Source organism: Dermacentor andersoni, chromosome 8, assembly GCF_023375885.2.
Source record: "Dermacentor andersoni chromosome 8, qqDerAnde1_hic_scaffold, whole genome shotgun sequence".
NCBI classification, from domain to species: domain Eukaryota; kingdom Metazoa; phylum Arthropoda; class Arachnida; order Ixodida; family Ixodidae; genus Dermacentor; species Dermacentor andersoni.
Genome location: NC_092821.1, coordinates 129032354 through 129049291, shown reverse-complemented (window position 1 = coordinate 129049291; position 16938 = coordinate 129032354). Strand labels below are relative to the sequence as shown.

Below are 16938 nucleotides of genomic sequence, written 5' to 3'. Positions count from 1 at the left end.
AAATTACGGACATTGAGCAGTGGCCCACCGAGATTGTAAACAAGGTAGAAAAGGCCACCAAGGAAGTCGAGACGGACGAGCGTGTCCACAGGGTCGACAGCCGCCTCGCCCACCTCATCGCAGCCAAGCAGTCCATCCTGTCAAGGTGGAAGACGCAGAAGACAAACAGAAAGCTACGCAAGAAGGTCGCCGAACTCAACCGCGAGATCGAGTCCCACAGCCGAGTGCTATGCACACAGCAATGGAATGAGGTTTGTAACGCAGCGGACGGCCAGATGCACTGCGGCAAGACGTGGAGCATGCTGAGGCATCTTTTGGATGCGACCACGACCAAGTCTCACCAGCACCACAACTTGGCCAAGATCATCCACAGGGCGCTGACCAAGCACGGGGAAGACGAAGTGAAGAAACGCCTCGACGACAAGTACCTCCCGGTCACTCCCACAGAGACGCACCCGGACTACCTAGGCGAAGCAAACGAGTGGCTAGATCGAGACATTGAAGTATGGGAAGTAAGGGTTGCCCTGCACGATCTCAACAGCAACTCCGCCGCTGGTCCCGACCGCGTTACGAACAGAGCGCTAAAAAATCTTAACGAAGGGGCCATCGAGAACCTCACGGCATACTTCAACACTTGCTGGCGAGCCGGATCATTACCCCGGCAGTGGAAAGCAGCCAAGACCATCTTGATTCCCAAGCCGGGCAAGCCACCCAACATTGAGAACCTCCGGCCGATCTCGCTTACGTCCTGTGTGGGCAAAGCGTTGGAGCATGTACTCATGAACAGGTGGCAGAGGTACCTGGAAGATTCGGGGCTCTACCCAAACACCGTCATCGGGTTCCGAAACAAGCTCGGAACTCAGGACGCCATGATACAACTGAAAAATGAAATCCTCGATGACATTACCAACACGAAAGACAAGCGAGCCATCTTGGGTTTGGACCTGCTGAGTGCTTTTGACAAAGTGAGACACTCAGCGATTCTCGCCCAGGTGTCACGGCTAAACATGGGCAAGAGAACTTATGCGTACATCAAGGATTTTTTGACGGAGCGGACTACCGAAATCATCGCCGGTGACCTGCGGCTCCAAAAGAAGAAGCTCGGCAGTGTCGGGACCCCCCAGGGCTCAGTCATCTCGCCATTGCTTTTCAACCTTGTAATGATAGGGGTGGCCGAGCGCCTCTCACGAGTGGCGCGGGTCCGACACACCATCTATGCCGACGACATAACGCTCTGGGTCCCAGGAGGAAGCGACGGACACATCGAGGATACATTGCAAGAGGCGGTTGACGCTATCGAGGAGCAGCTGGACGGGTCTGGGCTCGTCTGCTCCCCAAGCAAGTCTGAGCTGTCGGTGATTCCTCCGAAAAGGACAGCTAGGAAGACGAAAGGCAACGAACCTGCGAGAGAGCAAGACACAATAAAGATCAGGACGAGTGGTGGTCACATGATCCCGGTTGTCGAGAAGATCCGAGTGCTGGGGATGCTGATTGAGCGCAAACGAGTCAACGGCGAGACGGTCAACCGTCTGGCGGCCAAAGTCACCACGGCCATCCGCCTCATTAAGAGGGTGTCGCACAGAACAGCAGGCATGAAGGAAGAAAGCCTCACCCGGCTAGTGGAATCCTTCGCTATAAGCCACATTACATACGTTGCTGCTTTCCACAACTGGAGGCAGTGCGAACGAAATAAGATCAATGCGCTCATACGCAAAGCGTACAAAGCTGCACTCGGACTTCTCGACTGCACAAGCACCGACAAGTTCCTGGCCTTGGGAGTACATAACACCCTGGAGGAAATCGCCGAGGCGCAGAGGACCGCTCAGCTCGCGCGGCTATCAGAAACAAGAACGGGCAGACAAGTGCTGCGTGACCTAGGCCTGGGACCAAAGGAAATGGGACCCGAAAATACAGAGGTGCCTGTACCGGACGCAATTAGTAGAAGGCTACGGGTATGTCCGGTGCCAAGGAATATGAACCCTGAGTTCCACAAAGAGCGGCGGGCGGCGAGGGCCAAGGCGCTCATCGATCTCCATGCCAAAGACAGGGGTGCCGTGTTTGTGGACGCGGCAGAGTATCCACATGACAGAAAGGCATTCGCCGCTGCAGTCGTCGGAGCATCGACCGGTGCAACGAGAACAGCTGCGAGTGTGCGGACTCGAGGCGCGCATCAAGCCGAGGAGGTGGCCATTGCTTTGGCCATCGCCGACCCCGAGTGCACGACTGTGCTCTGTGATTCTAGGACGGCAGTGAAAAATTACGCCAGAGCCAGGGTGTGTGGTGAAGCCGCGCGTGTGTTGCGTGTGGTCGATCTCGCGAGTGAAAGTCGGTGTGTGGTGATAAAGTGGTTTCCGGCCCACATGGGCAGTGATGTGTCGGATCGCGGCAACGCTAACCACAACGAGACGGTGAACGCGGCGGCGCGAGGACTAACCAACCGTGCCGCTGCTACTACAGCCGACCCGTCGTGGTGGTGGGAAACCAAGGACAAAATGACTTCCTATAACGAAATTGTGAAATGGTACCGACTAGAGCGAAGGACTATGCCGCCACCTCATCCGGGCTTGACCCGTAAGGAGGCGGTTTTATATCGACAACTTCAAACGGGGTCATTATTCACCCCGGTGCTGATGAGGCACGTGTATCCAAGTGTTTATGAAAGTGATCTGTGTTGTGTGTGCCGAAAGGAAAGAGCCACTGCAGCTCACATCCTTTGGGACTGTGCCAAGAATCCGCATGAAGCTGCAACAATAACAACGATCCCGCCGCGGCTCGAGGCCGCAACGAGATGCTATGACCAAGATGTCCAAACCCAGGCCGTCCAGCAGATCTCGGCGGCCCTCGAAAGGCAACGACCGAGCGAAACCGGAGGGAGGCTGCCACCCCAACAGAGGGGCAGGCGCGGTCGACCAAAGGGAATAGTGCGGCCGCGGCCGAAGTAGAGGCGCCACACGCCGTGAAGACGTCATGGCCGCGTCACGGTAACGCCTCCCTAACAGGGGAAGGCTAACCGTTCTGCAGGCGTTCACAACAAAGTTTCCTCACTCACTCACCAGGTGGAACTCTTACAGAATGCCTCCCCTGTTCTTGTTTGCCGGTGCGTGTGTGACGCCATGCTTGTTAATTTAGTTAGTAAGCGATTGCGCACACCAAAATTTAGCGGCTGATGAAATTGCTGGGTTTACTTCGTATAGTTTAATAATCCGCTGTCGCAATCGATCACTTTCGTCTGACACTGCGACTGATTGCATTTCCGAAATCGGCCAGCAAATTTAAACTTAAAACAGAAATACGTTCAGAATGCGTCTCCTGGATGGGGTCAATTGAGCTGGATTCACAAAAATATTTTCCTTCTACAGGGGGGATGCGGGGCTCAAACCACGCCTTTCGACAGAAATGCGCATTTCTAAGTTTATTTGTTTGGGATTTTTAAGCATATAAAGAAGCTTCTCGCCAAGATTGGCTATTACCTACGTGTAGAGGATAAGGAAATCAGCTTCGTTACCTGGCAGTTGCATGCATTTGGCATGTTTTGATATCTTTGACTTGATTATTAGAAACTATGGTTTCGAAACTACAAAGGCAAAAACTCTTTAGAACGTAGTTTCTAGGCTGAAAATTTATGATAAACAAGAGTGTGGACACCTTTAATTTTAAATTGCATCTATCGAGATATGACTGTAGGTTTCTGAATAACCTTAACAGCCAAAAAGAAACAGAAACTCAGCTTTCATGTGATGCGGTTTCTGTAGAAGAAGGCATAACTTCGCAAGCAGCTGCACCTACCCTCAAATATAGGGAGTCCATATTATATTTCATTTCATTTCATTTATTGATACTGTGAATCCCATCAGGGATTGTAACAGGAAGGGCTGTATGTTATACATAGGAACATGGTATAAGGTGTTACTTACTAAATCTTATACAATAAAAAACTTGGGCATATAACAATTTGATTACGTGATTATACAAGAGAATAAATAGAACGGAGAGGTTATGACAAAGATAATTGCAGTTACAGAAACCAGTTACAAGGTCAGTATTGAGGTAATAACAGTCACGCAACTATCAAGGTTACAATAATGCCAACAAGAAAAGAAATGTAATGCATCATTGCCGTAACTATAGTCAAGCACAAACACCGTTAAAATAACAAGGCAACAAGGAACTACGTAAATAATGTGAAGAATTATTGCTGCAATGCGTATAGTTGATCCGCAATCAGGGTACCAAACGTATCTAAGGATGAGCTGTCAGTGATACTTGGGCTAAGATTATTCCATTCGCGTGTCGCCCTTGGAAAAAAAGAGTATTTGAAAATATCAGTGCGGAATGGAAATTCGCTTAATTTGTGTGTGTGTTATTAAAATAGTTATCCAAACTTATAATAGTTAAAATGCTAGTTTTCCTAATTTGACGCTCTAATTTGTTTACTGGGACACGCATACCTTACTTTTTTTTTCTATTTGTGGTAGGGTAATCCAAAACCGCTTAAATGGCAACAAGACAAAGTCTCCTACCAATTTTGTTAAAATTTTCATGTCGGTTTGAAAGCTCAGCTCCCCTGAGCTTAAGTTCCTCGTAAGAACTGTTTCCCACTAATAGGTCGAACTCGCTAATAATATGCCCGGTGCCAGAATCGGCTGGTATCTTCTCTTACAAACACTTTCAGTGCAAGAACATCTTTGTGAATACCGGTCCTGATCTATCTAAGTTTGTGTGCTCTTGAAAAGCGTTTCACTAACTCGGGGCGGGTTACATAACATCACTGCAGTATACTCATGGTTATTAAATGCTAAGAACTTTCATTACTTCACGTGCTTCTCGACCGGAATCAAGTGCACACAACTAATACTAAACTCCATCTGTACCACGAGCATTACACTCCGACCTTTTCAATTCGAATAATAACCATTGAAAACTGAATTCACCGATACCCTCAACTACCTAATGATTAGACACGATTTGACCGCTAATGCTTTGGATTAGGTTGTCGACGCCGCCTCACGCAACTCACGAAATGCAACAGCAAGAAATTCAAGAACATGGGATGCACTTATGGTTTTGGGAATCAAACTGAATGACTTGCCAATTGAGTGACACATAATTGTACCTTGTCTGCTTCATACCGTTCAATTAGTCACTGCTACTTGGAAGGGTGTTGTGAGAATAAATATATGATGGTTAAGTAAATAACTAACATGACGTCTGTGTGAACGGCACCATGATAGTGCAGTTTTCACGTTTCATTTGTGCACCTTGCCTCCAATTCTTTCCAGGTTCAGTCCTGAAAACAAAGGTCAGATAGATCCCACCGTGTACCAGCCCTTTGGCCAAGGTCCTCGGAACTGCGTCGGAATGCGCTTCGCTCAGCTCGAGATGAAACTAACCATGGCCAAACTAATGGCAAAGTACAAGCTTGTTCTGGACGACCGTCACATTAAGGTGGGCGCTTCCTCAGCAATTATGCGGTGCAGTTTGCCATAGAAGGTACTGCTTGCTTCGCTTCCAAAGGAAAGAATTTAGATTTATTCACTCAGAACTGATAAGCGTGAGGTATGAATACTGTCTTCATTGAATGAATATATTATTCATCTGTATTCATCTTTGTTAACTTCAACTCGGGAGTATGACGCCCAACATAGGAAGCGTGAGCCGGACGAACCCCTTCCTATACGCTTAGCTCTGAAAAAGTTGTTCTCGTTACTAAAAATTTTACAAATTCCCATAATGAGGCAGCGAGTTCCTAAATCAAATGCAATTTTCCATAGATACAATGCGATGCAATTTCTCTATTATATGCAATTTCCCATAGAAACCGCAACTACTTTTTTGATTCCTACAACAAGGATTGAAATATATCCACTCATAAGTGACACTTCATACGTATAAATTTTGCACACATGTCTAACCCGCCATGGTGGCTTAGTGTCTATGGTGTGGGGCTGCTAAGCACCAGGTCGCGGGGTGGAATCCCAGCCACGGCGGCCGCATTTCGATTGGGGCGAAATGCGAAAACACCTGTGCACTTAGATTTAGGTGCAGGTTAAAAACCCCCATGTTGTCCAAATTTCCCGAGTCCGGCACTACGGCGTGCCTCGTAATCAGATCGTGGTGTTGTCGCGTAAAACCCCATAATTTAATTTTTTGCCCCCATGTCTAGAATATGTTTTGTCTAGTTAACACATCTGTATAACGTGAACTCCTGCTATAAAACCCAACACACAAAGCATGGGAAGGCCTTACGCCGTCATATGCGTTTAATTCTGGGGATGTGCTTCTTGTTAGCGAGAACTTCCCCAATCTGCATTGTAAGAACGCCAGTTCATGAATCAAAATTTATAGGCACTGCATCTGACAACATTGTCGTAAAGTTTACGGTCTACATTGCCCTATTATCATACTTAAGTGTATCAGGTGTTAGAGGAAGGTATGTGGCAGGAGCCAACGTTTCGGCAAAAGAACTTCTCTTCGTCAGGACGCTCCCAAAGAAGCGTTGTCTACAAAGGCATTGCTTCATCGACCCCTATCCGCCGGGTAGTCCAGCGGATATAATACTGTGCCGTTGAGCTGGAGGTTGTGGGTTCGCTTCCCGCCGTGGCAGCCGCATTTCGATGGGTACGAAGTACAAGAACGCTCGCATACTTAGATTTAAGTGTTAGTAACAGAATCCCAGCTGGTCGAAAATATTCGGGAGTCCCTCACTTTCTCGTTGGCGTGTAATTCATGCCCTGCTTTTGGCACCACATTACCGAAATATTGAATTTATTAAGCTTTTTTGGCCGACCACCTGTTGATGTCTTCATCTCCAGCTTTTTCGAAATTTTTGTAATAAATTCAATATGCCAAAACTTGCAAAAGTGTTGACATTTCTGTAGAAGCAGCATTGCCTATCTTTAGTTACATTATGCATATTGCAGCTGCAACTAAAATTTGTGCAGTAATACAACCATTGTTTTTTATTGCAGGAGAAAGAGTTGAAGCTTGAATCTACTTTCATCTTTGCGTACCCCCCGGATGGCATTTGGCTCAAGGTCGAAAAAGTGTGAAGCTTAGAACTTGCATTTTTGAAGGGATCAACAGTGTTCGACAGAAATTATTTTAGAAGAGTCAGGCGCTCTATAAAACATTACTCAATTTATCAAAAATAAACTGGCCGTTTAATTTTTTTCTTGAATTCATAGCGATAATATGTATTTATTCATAAACTTCTCGCAAATTACTTCGGAGTTCGGGCGGTGGTCACCGGCCGGATACAAAACATCAGAGAAACTAGGGGAGTTGGTCCATAACAGTATAACTATGAAATTGAAAAGGACAGAATTCTGTTGCTGCAGTCACATAATTTTATCGTTGAAAATTGTCCTGGTGCTGCATCCATGAATCCAGTGCCGTAGTAACTACGAACAATTGAATTTTATTGTTTCAGCAGTCTCGGGGTACTTAACGGGACTTTTAGGGGATTATCCATCTATGTATCTGTTTGTATCTGTGTCTATATATGTTTATATGTAATCGTTTTTCCTAGCATTTGGGTCACTGGGTCTTTCTTTGTGAAATGGTTGGTGCATCGGGCTGCTGTGTTGAGGTAACAGGGTTCGAAAACAACCATCGGACCAACTTGGGTGACTGAATATGTGGCAGTGTGTAAATGTGTGACGCTCTTCAGCGAACCTCGTTCAGGCGGATATGGTTAACTGTAGATGCGGGACTGTGTAGGTACCACTGTTCAATTAGTGTAGGTACTGTACTGTACTGTACCTACAGTACCTACAGTACCTACCTACAGTACTGTAGGTACTGTAGGTACGTTCAATTAGTGTAGTGTAGTGTAAGTTCAATTAGTGTAGATACCACTGCTCTTTGACGCCGACTTGCAGCACTGGTTATGTGCGACTAGGTCTGTGCTGGTCCTAAATGAACCTCTTAGATGCCAACTTCGGTCACTGGGTATGTGTCAGGAAGTGGGTGCGGCTCTTCAGCGAACGTCTTTCATGGGAACTGGGTAACTAGATAATTGCCACTGGGAATGGGTTGCTGTATAATGACACAAAACATTCCTTAAAATTTTTCGATGCGCGGTGGAGTCAAGCCCACGCCACAAGGGTTTCTCAAGGACAGCAAACCGAGGACGCTTAAGCAGGCTTCTCCGCAATAGTGCTGGCTATTTTCCGCTTTTCAACGAATGTATTTCACGCCAACTATTTAACGAGCTGCGCTATGAATGCACTGGATTTTTGCAGCTCTTCAAACAACATCTCGCTAACTTGGATCACTGAGTACATGCCACAAGGTGTGCGGCAAGTGAGGGAACAGTTCTCACCGTTCGCAGGCACCGCTGCGCCACGCTTCGGGTCTCGGAGGCGACGAACTTACTTCTAGGCAGCGCCACCAGATGGCGCAGCGTGCTCAGAAAGAGGCGCAAGAGATAGAGGCCCCAATATGGGCATGTCTAAGCGGTCGCACGAATCCCGCTTCAGTAAACGCCTCACACATAAGGCGTTACGACGATTGCAATACGTTGTGTCGCTGCATACCCGCAGTGGTTGCTTAGTGGTTATGGTGTTGAGCTCCTAAGCACGAGGTCGCGGGTCAAACCCCGGCTACGGTGGCCGCATTTCGGTGGCGGCGAAATGCGAAAAGCACCCTTGTACTTAGATTTTGGTGTACATTAAAAAACCACAGGTGGCCGAAGTTCTTCCGTATCTACTCACTGCGGCGTGGCTGATAATCAGATCGTGCTTTGGCACATAAAGCCCCATCATTTCTTTTGGTGTCGCTGCATTGGTACAATGCTAAACGCATTACAGTCGATAGCCACCGTGGGGTTGGTTCCGTCGATTTTACTGATATCGCGAACGTAGAAGGATCGACATTTGGGCGTATTGGTACTGGTTGAACATCTTGAAGGGGCAGCGCAATATGACGAATACAGAAGGCAGGAACACACAGGACAGAGTCCTCTGTATTCCTTCCTTTAGTCTTCGTCATATTGTGCTGCCCCTTCAAGTTGATCAACAAACGTGTAACAAGCATGTGACGCCCCCTCGGGCATAATCTTCTTTGGCCTGCCAGGCTCGGTGGCCTGCCATGCTCGGTAGGCAACATTGGGCACCGCACCCAACAAATACTGACGAGCACAGCTGCTCGGCGGTGAGTCATCGTTCGTCCCCCCTCGTTCACGAACCCGGGCGGACCGTGATAAAACGTACATTGCCTTCTAGGCTCGACTTCATACTAACGTCATCAGCGTGCCAACCTAGGAAAAGGAAGCCGTTTATCTACGGCCAAATTATTTTTTTGCTGTCTGCCATTATAAAAGAAATATTAAAGCTGCTGTTTATTTTGCAACACCCGGCGTGGTGGTCATTCATATATCTCATGGCCTGCTGCGCATAGCATTGCTCACGTATAAATCATTCGTGACTCCAAAACTGAAATGAGCTTGTGCTATTTGGGACCTGCTTTAAACATATTTCATTAACACAATTGAGTAACGTCGGAACCATGCTATAAGAGCTAGATTTTATTCTTATACGCTCATCACGTCAGCATTTTAATAGTAAAAGCCCATTCTTCGTTTGGCACTCCTTTTTCACAAATCGTGTGAACACAGTCTCAACCTTTGGTGTCTTTCTTCTTCTAGATAACAGCATTGATTGTCTCTCCATGACACATACCACAGTGCCGTGTTCCGGCATTTCAAAACAGGATGCTCGGCAACCTTCGCGCACTCTACTTTCTGTGCTCCGTATTCTGTTTGTCGCGAACAGAAAAAGTCTCGATCTACATTCGGCAACGCGCAACGTCAATCACAACTCGTCCAGATTTCCGAAAGTGGTTTCCATTCACACTTTACCTTGAACATATGTATTGCTAATGTATTTCATTTCTCCTTCATCACCCTCATTCCACAATAATGCTAATGGCGTCTTTATAAGGTAATAAAATGCAGCGAAGTAAAAAATAGTGACGCGACATTGGAGTCATAAAGCATGGTACCCGTCAACTACAGTAGACGCCTTTTCTCTAAGTAATAGCCTAGCCCTCACTTGCTTGTAACAAATTGTTCAGGAACTATAGACGATGATTGTGAATGAAATGGTATAGCCGAAATCTACTAGAAAGCTCTTCGTTGGAGGTGTGTACTTGTTGCACAGTATATGTTTGGGTAGCTTTTGGTGTTTCTTTTGCGTAATTCCGTAATTCTTTGCGTAATGCCATAGATGAGCTAGTTCGTTTGATGTGTGTCGCAGTGCCGCAAGTGTCGGCTGAAAGGTATGCCTGCCATCCTTCTCTGCCACCTCGGCAGCCCTCCCCCACATCCGCCGCATGGGGAGGGTGTGGTGGGAGATGAGGAGGACCGCGTTTCCCGACCGCTGCACGACACTCAGTTTAATAGAACCATCATCTAACACACCTATTGCGCGAAAACATGGCCATCTGAAAGAGCTATAATATGCTGCAACAGAACTGCTTGTTGGCCTAGTTCATGCTTGCTAAAAGACATGTTTTTCGCCGCAATTGAACACACACAAAAGGAAGACACATAAAGACGTGTTGTTTTTATGGGTCTTCCTTTTGTTTGTGCACAATTGCGGAAAAAAACATGTCTTTGAGCTATAATAGTTTGCACCCTTGGTAGACTTCCTCTTCGTCGAGGGGCTGGACAGAAAAAGGGGGAAACTTTGATTTTGCTTCATGTCCGAAGCCTGGGCTGGAGAAATACATATAAAACCCAGCCTACCCTTCACACCACTTCTCACTGTCCCATCTCCCCTACTTCCAGATGCTGGAGTCGAGAGGAAGGCACCGTACTGCATTCCTTGATTATATTTTTTTCAAAGACATGTGCTCGCCCTCTCTACATTGTTTGGTGTTCAGCGACAAACGTGCTCGGAATTCAGTTGTGCTCTTTGTCGGCGCAGCAAGTCCGACCACCACAATAATGGGTAAAAAGAAGTACAAAAAAGGCTATTCGTTTTAAAGTTGTTTTCTCCCACTACATTTTCTTTTTAATGCGGATACAGACGTGACGCTGGGTATGAATCCTTTAACCAGCCTGCATATGTGCTCCCACAAGTGCGCAAAAAATTGACTCTCGAGAGAGTGGCACCAGCTGTACTGCCATTACACGTACCCGGCTTCACCGTCTCTCGACGTGAAGCATTGTTTTACAGTATTTGGGTGCATCAGCTACGTTTGCGCTGTAGCACGCTAACTGTACCAGGTATCTGCTGTGCTTTGCGAAGACGACGGTACGCTCGTGTGAGTATCATGAATTTGGTGTCACTCTTATGTAACGCATTGTCCCTTCCAAGACAAAAATTCTGCCGCCTTTATGCTGATTTCTTAGCTAACTCTTACGGTAATATCGCTGATTATTGCCATTAGAATATTAGCGATGTCGTGTACAACGTTTTGAGGCCATCTGACATCATATAAATTCATAACCAACGAAACCGTAGGCAAAGATGAGGATTTGGCTATTCCTTAGCACTGTAGTAGACACGGACTGATTGATTCATTCGTCGATTTCTTGTAAGATTCACTTATTGGGCAGTATGTTGTCTGCTGAGAAGGTTAATAAACTATACAGCCGTCAAAAATTCGGTCTTTCAAAATAACACTGCTTTTTTTTTTAACAGCTAGGGCATTGAAACAACAGTGTTGTCAACGTGTCCAAAATGACGTTATTTACTCTTACGACTGAAAAAAAAGAGCCGGTTGCGCCTGAAAGGCGGAACATTGATTGCAATAGCAAATCTAAAGCCTTCGATTCTATTCTATTTAGATAGATAAATCTATCTAAAGCCTTCGATTCTATTGATCATAAACTTCTGGTTCATAAACGAACTTATTATGGCATCCGTGGCATTGCTCTCAGCTTACTAAAACTTACTTGAATCACAGAAACCAATTTGTGCATGTAAATGGACTATCACCCAGTGTCCTTCCTGTTCATGTAGGTGTCCCACAAGGAAGAATCTTGGGCCCTCTCTTGTTCAATATTTTCGTCAATGACTTCATTAACATTGATTCTGGCACAATGTAGGCCGATGACACCACACTTCTTTTTTCATCCAAATCTCTAGATGACCTGGTCTTACGTGCTAACAGTGTGCTCTCCAAAGTACACCAGTGGTCCCTTGAAAATGGTCTCACAATCAACTCCGCAAAAACCAAAGCCTTGCTCTTTCATCCAAGAAGTATGAATGTCGTGCTACCTGGAGATATTGGGCTTAACTCCAGTGCTATTGAAGTTGTCCAATCAATCAAATGTCTGGGTGTGCACTTTGATCATGATATGACATGGCGCTCTCATGTAGATTTCCTCACCGGCAAACTATCAGAAGTATTGCGTGTTGTCTATTCCTTTAGATACCTGCCTCAATCCGTGAAATTGCTGATTTATAACTCACTTTTTTCAGTCACCTAAATTACTGCTGCCTCGTATGGGGGGCAACTTCAGCCACTAATATTCACAAGCTGTTTGTAATCCAGAAGAATTTCTTCGTGTCATTTGTAATAAGCCTCGTGATTTTCATTCCGCTACTCTTTTCAGCGCGCTTAGAACTCTTAAATTGCCTGCCCTAATAAACCTGCGCTTGTTGTCAACTTACAGAAGATATGAGGAAAATATTGGCACCCTCAGCTCTCTCGCTAATCTCACAAAACGAGAAACCCCTTACACAACTCGAGCTCCTGAGACTTGGTGTGTTCCTCAACTTCGAACTAATTATGGCCAGCAAATGTTATGCCACTGGCTGCCCAGTTTACTCAGTGATCTCACCAGATGCAATATCGATGTGCTCATTTGTTCCGGAAAAAATCTGCCTGATATGTTCCTGCAATCTAGACTGTGTACCGTTGTACTTAGTGATTTTTGCCCTTAGTGTTCTTGCTCTTCTTTCTTTTTTTCTCCTCTTTTTTTCCCCTTAACGTTTCCCACCTGCCCTGCTGCTGCCATTGTAAAGGGAACCTGGGGTCAGTCAAGCTGCTTTTCCGCAGCTTTTTTGCCCTTGTTTTTCCGCCACAACCATGTGGAAATAAATAAATGAAATGAAATTAAATTATTCGATTTCTTAAAGTAATGGTCAAATTTTTATCGACCGCACAAGAAGAAGAAGTATTTTAATGATTGGAAAATGTAGAGAGGTCGGCCGGATAATGGAGCATCTGGCCTGCTACTCTACCTAAGGGAAGGGGAAGAGGGGAAGAAAAAGGGTCACAATGGGGGATGATAATTATTACCACACAAATTACAGTAAAAATTTGCTTCCTTACTAACATAGCGGGCATAGTCTTACGATCGCACAGGCAAGCTTGAGCACATCGCACTCGATGACTGCGGATACTCGCCGTCAAAACGCTGGCGTGATGAAGAACGCGAGCCGCGGCGAGCCAACGCTTCGTGCGGCCTCTGGCTTCAATGCATCTCCGAAACTTGAGGTTAGCGACCTCCAACGATACAGGCGCGCTAGAACACAGCGCACAGGAAGCCACCAGCCATCTCTATCTCGGATATCTCGAAGACAAAGCGCGCACAATTGAAAGCGCTTCTGAAAAGAGTCCCGCGTTTTTGCCCACGTTAGTTTAGGCTGGGAAAGGCAAAGTATAAACCTCTTATTAGCAACAGTTAAGCAAGACAGAACACACCGCTGAATTTTGCGACTTTTCCGATCCGCGTCTGGGACAAACGCGAAACCGTCACACGTGGAGCTGCGTGGAATCAGCGCCCATTCCGAGCAACCAAAAGCACTGTCAAATGCTGCCGGACTACTTGGCGCGGTAACACCTGTGCAGCAGCCACGCGCCCGTGGCTTTCCCTTCCCAGCTACAGAAAGTTGTGCGTGAGTATAGCCACCGCAGGGGGGGGGGGGCTCCAAGAGAGGGCGTGGGCACGCCCGCTCAGCCCACGGGATCATATATTGAGCTCATATACGGTGTGCCTTACAACACGCACCTATGAAGCGAGATATAAGAAGGAAGAAGCATGCGCTTGCTGCGGTAAAGCTAGGGAAATGATGGAGCATGTTTATTAGAACGTGAAGATGTCTGCCCAGCAGTCCATTTAGGCACCACTGGCCTCCTTTAAGTCATTGGGTTCAACGAGAGCAGTGGAAAAGTGAACGTGTACGCGATAGAGATTAATAAGAGGCGATTGAAAGATTGGTGGAAGAAAAGTAGAGAAACGACAAAAAAAACGGAGACGTACAAAAGCAAAGTTCGCAATAGGGCATAAGAAAATTTGGTTGTGGGAGTTCATACTGTTTTTATTTCTTTCTTTTTTTCTTTTTTAGCCTAGGCAGGACATTAGGAAGTATAATAGCGAGAGCTTGGTGGCGGAACCCACCGCCGCGTTCCAAAGGGGACGCTCATGACATCCATCCACATCCATCCATCCATCCATCCAGCCGCACACTACGAACCGACGACCAGGCTAGAGAGGAAGAGTGATCGTGAAGTGGAAGGAGTGCTATTTTCGGCACCCCTTTAGGAAGCGTGGCTCAGCGCATAAAGACCGAGCTAGAAGACTACACCCTTGCTCACCTGCCTTATTCGTGCTCACACTTGTTCAAATCATTTTCATAATACCTCTGTGAGAAAAGATAGGTTGGTATGATGAGTGGACGCCCCAATTCGCATGGCACAAATGCTTAACGGGAAGTATTTTAGGAATTCAGGAAGTTAGCATGTAATTGGTTACTGAGTTTTGTTAGGAAGAAAAGGTAATTGCACTAAAACAATAGGAATTTGAAAAAAAAGCAGGTATATGGAGAATTTGTAGCACCTTCTCGCATTCGGCAGCCAAAAGAAAGTGTCAACCAGCAAAATTTTATTTGAGTTTATATATATATATATATATATATATATATATATATATATATATATATATATATATATATATCAGCACAGTCTTTGCGGCTGTGGGCGCTGTACTCTGTGCTCGTGAAATATTCTTCATATAGAAGGTATCTTCAGGATCGTCTGGTCAGTTTGGTCGCCTATCTTTGGCGTTCACGACTCATTGTGGAACTTCCTCCACCACCATGCTTGCAAAAGATTTATTCGCAGAAATGAAAACGTGCATGTTTCATAACGCCTCTCGGTAACCCAGTATGGTTTATGGTGTTGACTTGGAAGTCTGGACAAAGAAACTCTTTGCTGAAGCTATTTAACACTGCTTATAGCACACATTTTTCCCGAAATGGCTGTAACAACCTGTTCAAGAAGTAGAGGCATGGTACAGGGTTCAGTGACTGAAACGCGATATTCGAAGCACATGGCTGCCGGCCCTTCGTGGGCCACCGGTGGTCGCTGGAGACGCATAGCTGGTGCACTGCGGTATACCATGAAAGTGAGAGCCTCTGTGGCGCATTGTGGCTGCATCCCCCCGTCCCCCAAGCGGTCACCAAGTGACGAAAAATGCGCCAGTCGCCATGTAGACGGATCATCGCGTTTGAATCGTTTAGCAGTGCACATGTCTGGCAAGGATATTAGTCCAGTCAATATAAGCGTGACAAGGAGCATTGTTCCGAATAAATAAGTATTGTATTCAATCTAGGCCTGAAACTCCATCAGTTACAATATAGACAACACGTGTCGTAAGCAGACATATGGGGGGCAAATATTTTTCTATTTTACGCTAAGTAAAAATGGCCACAAAGTTTTTTTTTTTTATTTCTGTCATTGAAGTATGATAAAGTTCACCAGATATTTTATTGGCGTAGGAAGCAGTGAAAAAGGCGATAGTTGTTTTGTTGCAGACTCTAACTTAGAAAAGATATGAGCCACTATTATGACAAAGCAAGGGCGGCTGAAGGGGAAAAAAAGGAGAGCTGACAAGGTATAAAGCAAGGTACTATAAACTTTGTATAATGTCATGCCGATGTATTTTATGAACTTTATTTTAGCTGTAGGCGCTCTTATCTGGGACATACAGGTGGTTGCCTCAATTGGAGACAAAATGAGCACAAGTGGTCGCTGACCGCTGTCTCCAGAGTAAATCAGCGCCAATTCTTAAGTGGCCCATTCATGCCTTGTAAATATAGCTGCAGTAGCACGTGCTTTAGCCAGTCTTCGATTACATGTTGTGAAGTGTAACCGTCATGGCTGAACCAATATCTGTCGAAAGTGTTCAAGCTCCATGCTTGATGAGTTGGCGCCATCGTATCCAAAGCATGCGCAGACAATGTTTTTAGCTTTCTTTCTTTTCCACCCCCTTGCGAGCTTTCATGTTATAAACGGCGAACGTGTACCTACGTATTTTATTGCCATTCCTTCCTTGTTTTTAAAGCCCAACTTTTCAAGCAACGAGAACGGAATGTGTTGCAGATGTTCTAGTGAAGCGTACTAGAACTGGGGATAGCAGACAGTCCTCTATATGGTTCGCGACGCTACAATTTATTTTTCATAGCCGCCGCAAACTGCAGCACACAGAATGCGAGGACCGCATTGCCTCGGGTGCTGTAATGTTGAGAGAGGAGCTCAGGTTGCTCCCTTGCCTGAAATTCTGTGCATATTTTCTCTTACCGCGAAGTGTGGCATCCATGTTTCAGCACTTTCGCCTTTGCGCTTTTTTACACGTAGGAGGTTTCAGAATTTGCTTTCCAAGCTGCGTGTCGTGTGCACGTTGAATGGCGAATGAGGACATAGCCATGTTTCTTGTCGCAATTGAACACTCACAAAAGGAAGACATATAAAGACAACACGGGCGGCACTCCCAACTGATTTATTTTGGGCAGTGACCCAAGAATATATATATACATACACTCATGCGCTGGCTGTTCACAGATCTACGTAACCCAGCGGTCAAACAATCTAGTTTCCGATTTATAGAGCACAATAGATGTACCACTAATGCAATTTGTACCTTTCTTTTTTATACAGTAGGCTTCCATCAGCTCACGTGCTGTGATCTCATGCAGCACGTGA

At 45.9% G+C, this 16938-nt stretch overlaps 1 protein-coding gene across 4 annotated transcripts in view; it reads left to right on the top strand.

Moving 5' to 3' along the window:
• The window catches only part of LOC140219872 (cytochrome P450 3A8-like), a 36445-nt gene extending 29268 nt beyond the window's left edge, over nt 1-7177 (top strand). For all 4 annotated transcript variants that reach the window (XM_072289911.1, XM_072289913.1, XM_072289910.1 and 1 more), the window contains 2 exons: nt 5280-5445; nt 6969-7177. In XM_072289911.1, coding sequence (XP_072146012.1) covers nt 5280-5445; nt 6969-7049 — 247 coding nt within the window. In that variant the 3' untranslated portion in view covers nt 7050-7177. The remainder of the gene's footprint in view (nt 1-5279; nt 5446-6968) is intronic.
• The last annotated feature ends 9761 nt before the right edge of the window (nt 7178-16938 follow it).